Source organism: Archocentrus centrarchus, chromosome 16 (genome assembly GCF_007364275.1).
Source record: "Archocentrus centrarchus isolate MPI-CPG fArcCen1 chromosome 16, fArcCen1, whole genome shotgun sequence".
NCBI classification, from domain to species: domain Eukaryota; kingdom Metazoa; phylum Chordata; class Actinopteri; order Cichliformes; family Cichlidae; genus Archocentrus; species Archocentrus centrarchus.
The window spans coordinates 16,083,977-16,090,594 of NC_044361.1; the positions used below are offsets into that span (position 1 = coordinate 16,083,977).

Here is a 6,618-nt window from a genome sequence, read left to right on the forward strand (position 1 = left end):
AAGTGACAAAATTCTGTATACAATCATGAAAAGTGAGATGATCAAAAACACAAGATATGATGTGAGATAGCCTCAAATTTACTTATTAAGTAGAAACTGTTTACCACTATAAAACAGGAGTATGATCTGCTATAGGGGGCCATTAGTGAAGGATGAACGACAATAAAGATTTCATCAGTTATGAGTATTCTGAAGTAAAGTTTAGCAAGTTAAGCTCTGTAATTTCTGATAAGCTGCTGTTAACAATCTGATTATTCTGAAAAGAACAAAAAAATAAACTCTTCATTTGAATACATTTTGCCCTTTCTATTTTCCCACCTCACATTAACACATAGAGGCACATTTGTTAGAAAAGTACGCAAAAAAAAAAAAATGTCTTTTGGGTAAATAGTTAACAACTCAGAAATAAAGCTTTTGTACATAAATTTCATGGGGACTTTCACATCTTCTGGTACAGTATGTTATTAAAAGATTCAGAGAATCTGAACGATAACAACTACTGTCAAACCGAGCAAAGTTTGTCACCTCATCCCCAAATACAAGTTGAAAATGTTCCATGCAAAGAAAAATTACACACTGCTCACATCAGTAAACATGACTATTTAACTGCACATTCACACAAATATCTAATCAGCTTATCACATGGCAGACACTCAATGAATTTAAGCATGTAGACATGGTCAAGTTGACCTGCTGGAGTTCAAAGAGAGCATCAGAATAGGGAAGAAAGTTGATTTAAGTAACTTTGAACATGGCATGGTTATTGATGCTAAACGGGTTGGACCGAGTATTTCAGAAACTGCTGATATATCTACATAAAGATTTCTAGAGTTTACAGAGAATGGTCTGAAAAAGGAAAAAAAATACCCAGTGAGTGGCAGTTCTCGGCATGAATATGCCATGCTGATGTTTGAATTGATAGGCCAGCAACAGTCAAATAATCACTTATTACAATCAGGGTATAGAAAAAAGCATCTCTGAATCCTGAAGCACATTGAACCTTCATGAAGATAGCCTACATCAGCAGAAGACCACACCAGTCAGCTAAAAACAACTGAGGCTACAATTCACTCACCATGGTCACTGACCATGGTCTGATGAGTCTCAATTTCTGTTGTGACATTCGGATGGTACAGTCAGAATGTGGCATAAACAACATGAAAGTATGGATCCATCCTACTTTGTACTGATAGTTCAAGCTGCTGCTGGTGGTGTAATGGTATGGGGGATACTCTCAAGCGTGTGATGGAACTTTATTTTCTTGTCCAATGCCCTGTTAAGATGACAGCACAGGAAGAAGTCAGTATTCCATCTGATTTCTCAGACTTTTTTATCTAATTTAGACTTCAGTTCATATAAAATAATTGTAGTGGGTGATTTTAACATCCCTGTAGATGCTAAAAATCACAGCCTCAGTGCTGCATTTAAACTATTATCAGATTCAATTGGTTTCTCTCAAAATGTAAATGAGCACACCCACCACTTTAATCACACTCTGGATCTTGTTCTGACAGATGGCATCGAAACTGAATACCTAACAGTATTTCTTGAAAACCCCCTTTTGTCTGATCATGTCTGATGATTTCTTAATAACATTTACATTTACTTCAAATGATAACACAGCAGTGTTGGATAAGTTTTATTACAGTAGAAGTCTTTATGAAAGTTCTGAAGCTCAGTTCAAGGATATGATTTCTTCATTATAATGCTCTTCTTCTCACATGCACATACATGAATAGTTAAACTCCTCCTTATCTTAAAGACATCATAGAACCATATCGACCCAATAGACCACTTCGCTCTCAGACTGCTGGCCTACTTGTGGTTCCTAGGATACTTAAGGGAAGAATAGGAGGCAGAGCCTTCAGCTTTCAGGCCCCTCTTCTCTGGAACCAGCTCCCAATCTGGATTTGGGAGACAGATGGCTTCTCTGTTTTTAAAATTAAGCTCAAAGCTTACCTTTTTGATCAAGCTTGTAGTTCAGGCTGGATCAAGTGACCCTGAACCCTGAACTGCTGGGGGGATTCCCATGATGCACTTGTTGGGAATTTTCTTCCCAACAATTCTTTTATATTCTTTTATATTGGTATTCACTGTCACAATTTTATATCATGTATTAAAAGTATATTAGTCACACACTGAATTAATGAACACTGTATGCTTTAAGGTTACTGGGGTAAAGGTAAGGCCTGTCATATCTACAGTATTACTCATATATGCTTGAGGTCTTGGTGGGATGCAGGAACATCTCTGTTTCACATGACATTGTAACCTCATGTTGCATTTTAGGAAGTCTTATAACAGGTAGTCTCCAAAAGTGGAGCTTTGCAGACCCACCTGTGTTTTTGTAGCATGAATTAATGAGGGGATAAATTGTAGCTAAGTGGGGATTGTTTTCATAGCAGAGGTTTTAATTGAAAGAAGAGCTTTCACTATTACATCTGCCAGAGCTGTTGTAAACACTGAGGTACCCTGGTGACGTTTGTTTCTTTAACCCACGTGGGAAAAGAGTTGGCAGAGCCTCAACAGGTGATTGGTTGGGGTTCAAGTTTAAGGGGGTGAGACTTTCTGTATATTAGGAGGGGTCAAAGGGAAGTGGGCAGTTACCACCTTTAAGATATAATTGTTGGCCTACTCTTTGTCTCACGCTCTAACCCTTTCCTGTCCTCTTCTTCTTCTTCTCTTCCTGTTTCTGCATCTTTCTCTGTCACTTTGTTTGTCTCTTCTTCTCTCTGTCTCTGTGTGTGTATCTCAGTCTTAACTATGTTACTGCCTGTGTTTTGGTTTTTGTCTGTGTTTTGTGTAACTAAGTTGTCTAATAAACAGCCTGCACTGGAACCTGTTTATCCCAGTGATTTTCTGGAAGCTTTGGATTTAATTGGGTTTAAATTTCCGTCCAAGAGGAACATGAGGATCCCTAAAAAATGACCAACACACTGAGTATTTCTTTTCATTCACCTCTTTTTACTCTGTTTATACCCCACTCTGTATTTAATCATTAGTTATTATTAATCTCTGTCTCTCTTCCACAGCATGTCTTTTGTCCTGTCTCTCTCCCCTCAGCCCCAACTGGCTGCAACAGATGACTGCCCCTCCCTGAGCCTGATTATGCTGGAGGCTTCTTCCTGTTTAAAGGGAGTTTTCCCTCCCCACTCACACCGAGTGCTTGCTCATAGGGAGTCGTTTTGACTGTTGGGTATTCTCTGTAATTATTGTGGGGTCTTTATCTTACAATGTAAATCACCTTGAGGAGACTGTTGTGTTTTGGTGCTATATAAATAAAACTGAATTGAATAGAATTAAGGCAATTCTGAAGGCAAAACTGTTTCCAATCCAGTACTACCAGGGTGTGCCTACTACAGTGTCCTTTGAGTGTAGTCTATGATATTCAGCAGTGATGTACAACAATGAGACCAAGAAGACGATGAAACAAATAATATTAATAACAAAAATAATAATAAACTTTCTCACACTTTAATAAAAAACCAGCAGTCATTTTCTGAATCTGTGTCACCATGTGCTGTGTTGCTCTTTGAGGTATTTTTTGGTGTCTAGATGTTAAGATAAAGATCTGAATTGGGGACGTACAGGAAACAAAATCTGCGTTTCTGTTTCTGTGAACCTCATTAACGGACTGCAGACTTTAACATTGTTAGTTCATTTCTGCACATCTAAAGGCATCACGTCAATGAAAGACGGGGAGAAAAGGAACCTTGAAGAGTAATTCCTGACTCTACCAGGTTGGAAAAGCCATCACTGAGATATCACCATGTCAGGTGAACACATTTTTACAGTAATCCAGAATTCAGTGCATTTAAAGTGCAATATTTTGCAGCGTTATTGAAAATATGCATGTGTGATAATGTACAATATTTAAAGCTGGACACATTTTTGCAGCAGTTTCAATCCACATGTAACTGAAATTAGGTCACAATTACTTCATGATTTTTCTTTCTATTCATGAGCTAGAGATTTTTCACTGTTATTTTGATTGTTTCCAAAACCATACAAAATACATGCACCACCTCAGTATCCTTGAAGGTGACCTTTCATAATGCATTTACACTTGCAATCATGTGTCTCCTGAGTTAGACATTATAATAATAAGATAGAAAAAATCATATTGATAATGTTAAATATTTTCTTTACATGCAAAAAAGGGGAAATCTATAACATAAATTAACAAATAAAAACAAAAATAGTGTCTTAGTTTTGTGTTGGTATACAAAGACATTGGGCTAATGAACTTTGATAATGAACTTTGATCCTCATATGACCTGTCTTCAAATTAGTTACAACAGTGACGCAGATTTAACTCATAGATAGGAGGTTTCAATCCTGTTTTCATCAAGTAATGGTATCTTTTGTCTTCATGAAAATCATGTTTCCAAGGCGGGAGTACCTATGACAGCCAACAGGTGGCAAAATCACCCCCAATGTCAGCTGACCGGGGACCACAACAACAATACAAAAGAGATCAATGGAGAATTATTTGCGGTGCTCATAGCAAAGGAAAAATCACCTTTAACAAAACAAACAAAAAAAAACAACAATTCAGTGTCAGCACCGGTAGCTGCTTCAACTGGCACCTCTTTTTTTTTGGTCCCAATGAAAACATTTTAGAATAGATCAGAATGCCTTTATTTGTCATTATATGGAATGTACAATGAGATTTGAGATTTTAATGTGATGAGTACACAAAAATAAGTCCAGTTTATCTCCACCAGCCTCAGTGTACAGCAATAAAACTGTCTCTGTGTAGCCTATTAGATATGCCATTTTGTACCTTAATTGTCACAGCCCATGCTAAAATTAATAGCAACAATAATAACTTCAAATCCCTCTCTCTGCAGTCGAGAACACATCTATGACTACTGAATACGACTACTCCTTTTTCTATGAGTATAATGAAACCTGCCCTCCTGATGACTTGAGCAGTGTAAAGGACTTCAAGCAAGTGTTTCTCACCCCTCTCTATAGTTTGGTTTTCATCTTGGGCTTCATAGGTAGGTGTGTCCTCTTTTGTGCATCCTGTGGGGATTGGATTGTGTTTACAAAGTGCAGGGACCTGCCTTCCAAGACTGTAAACGATGTATGCAGGTGTGTTTATGTGCAAAACAGCGACCTGAGACACACAGAGAGAGAAAGAGACAGAGGGGATATTTTTTACATATGACAGTGTGACAGGTACCTCTATAATGTTTTTCTCCCAAAGGTAATGCACTAGTGGTGTGTGTCCTGGTGAAGCACCGCAATCAGAGCAACTTGACAGACATCTGCCTCTTCAACCTGGCTCTCTCCGACCTCCTCTTCATCTTCACGCTGCCTTTCTACTCTCACTACGTCAGGGTCAGCCGGTGGATATTTGGAGACTTCATGTGCCGTTTAATCTCCGGCTCTCACCAGACTGGCTTCTTCAGCAGTATCTTCTTCATGGTTGTCATGACGCTGGACCGCTACATGATCATCGTGCACGCTCACAGGGTTGCACGTTATCGCACGATGAGGGCAGCCATCATTCTGACTGTGTTTGTTTGGATGCTGAGCTTGTTTGTGTCTCTGCCGGATTTTATCTTCACAGAAGCAATGAAAAATGATTCAGACTCCCAAAGGTTCGAGTGTGACTATCCTCAGAATAGCACAGTCTGGGAGCGCTATGACCTGTTCACCGTAAATGTGCTGGGCCTCGTGATTCCCTTGTTGGTGATGGTAGGTTGCTACTCCAGGATCATCCCCACGCTGGTGACCATGAGGACCACAAAGAAGCACCGCATAGTCAAGCTGATCATCTGTATAGTGGTTGTATTTTTCTTGCTCTGGGCCCCATACAACATTTCCCGTTTCTTGAAATTTCTCCAGGATAGAAACATAATCCCAAGCGATCACACCTGGTACAAAAATGTAAGGATGTCAATAACAGTCACCGAGGCTTTTGCTTATACTCACTGCTGCCTGAATCCCATCATATACGCTTTTGTGGGACAGAAGTTTATGAGAAGAGCCTTGCAGCTGCTGAAAAAGTTGGTGCCTGGTTACAGCAGAGGTTTGTCTGACAGCTCATTCAGGAGAAGCTCAGTTATGTCCAGGTCCTCTGAAGTCACCTCCACTAATGTGATGTAGAAGCTGGGGGCAGCTATAATTAATTTGGCATGAATGCTTCACCCTCTTATTACTGCAGACCTTATCTTAGCCTGCAAAAGTTTAATTTCTTCTTCAGATATTCCTAATGAGCCTGTGGAACAAGTATTACATTCAAATGTATGGCAATAAGGAGCTTGGTTTTAGAAGCACATCTATAATGGAATTTGATATGGAATTGCAATTTGACTCTCTTTTGTATATATGAACAGTACAAATGTGTCTATGCCTACATTTACATCATGAATAATTATTTTCTTTTGCTTCAGTAACTTTTGCTATTTCAGATCTTCTTTTTAGTTATCTTGGCAATGTAGATGAGTCTGACACGCTCTCTTCTCTTGTCCTGATTTGTATGGTAGCTTTTTTAAGACAAAACTGATACTTCATATCTTGAAATTACTTCAAATGAAAGTCAAATTTGGTCTTTAATTTTTCAGAATGGACAACTACATTGCTCATTTTTAGTGAAGTAGCTTG

The 6,618-nt window shown here is 38.7% G+C and overlaps 1 protein-coding gene across 1 annotated transcript; it reads left to right on the plus strand.

Moving 5' to 3' along the window:
- Nucleotides 1-3,668: 3,668 nt before the first annotated feature.
- Nucleotides 3,669-6,161, plus strand: LOC115794882 (C-C chemokine receptor type 2-like). The gene is made up of 3 exons (XM_030750572.1): nucleotides 3,669-3,776; nucleotides 4,854-5,006; nucleotides 5,216-6,161. The coding sequence occupies exons 1-3, from the start codon at nucleotides 3,770-3,772 to the stop codon at nucleotides 6,118-6,120; spliced, it is 1,065 nt and encodes a 354-aa protein (XP_030606432.1). The 5' UTR covers nucleotides 3,669-3,769; the 3' UTR covers nucleotides 6,121-6,161.
- The last annotated feature ends 457 nt before the right edge of the window (nucleotides 6,162-6,618 follow it).

What these genes read in the sequence shown, in the direction of transcription:
- LOC115794882 (XM_030750572.1), top strand. An exon ending in TTTCATCTTGGGCTTCATAG is followed by an intron (nt 5,007 to 5,215) that starts GTAGGTGTGTCC and finishes TTTCTCCCAAAG; the next exon opens with GTAATGCACTAGTGGTGTGT.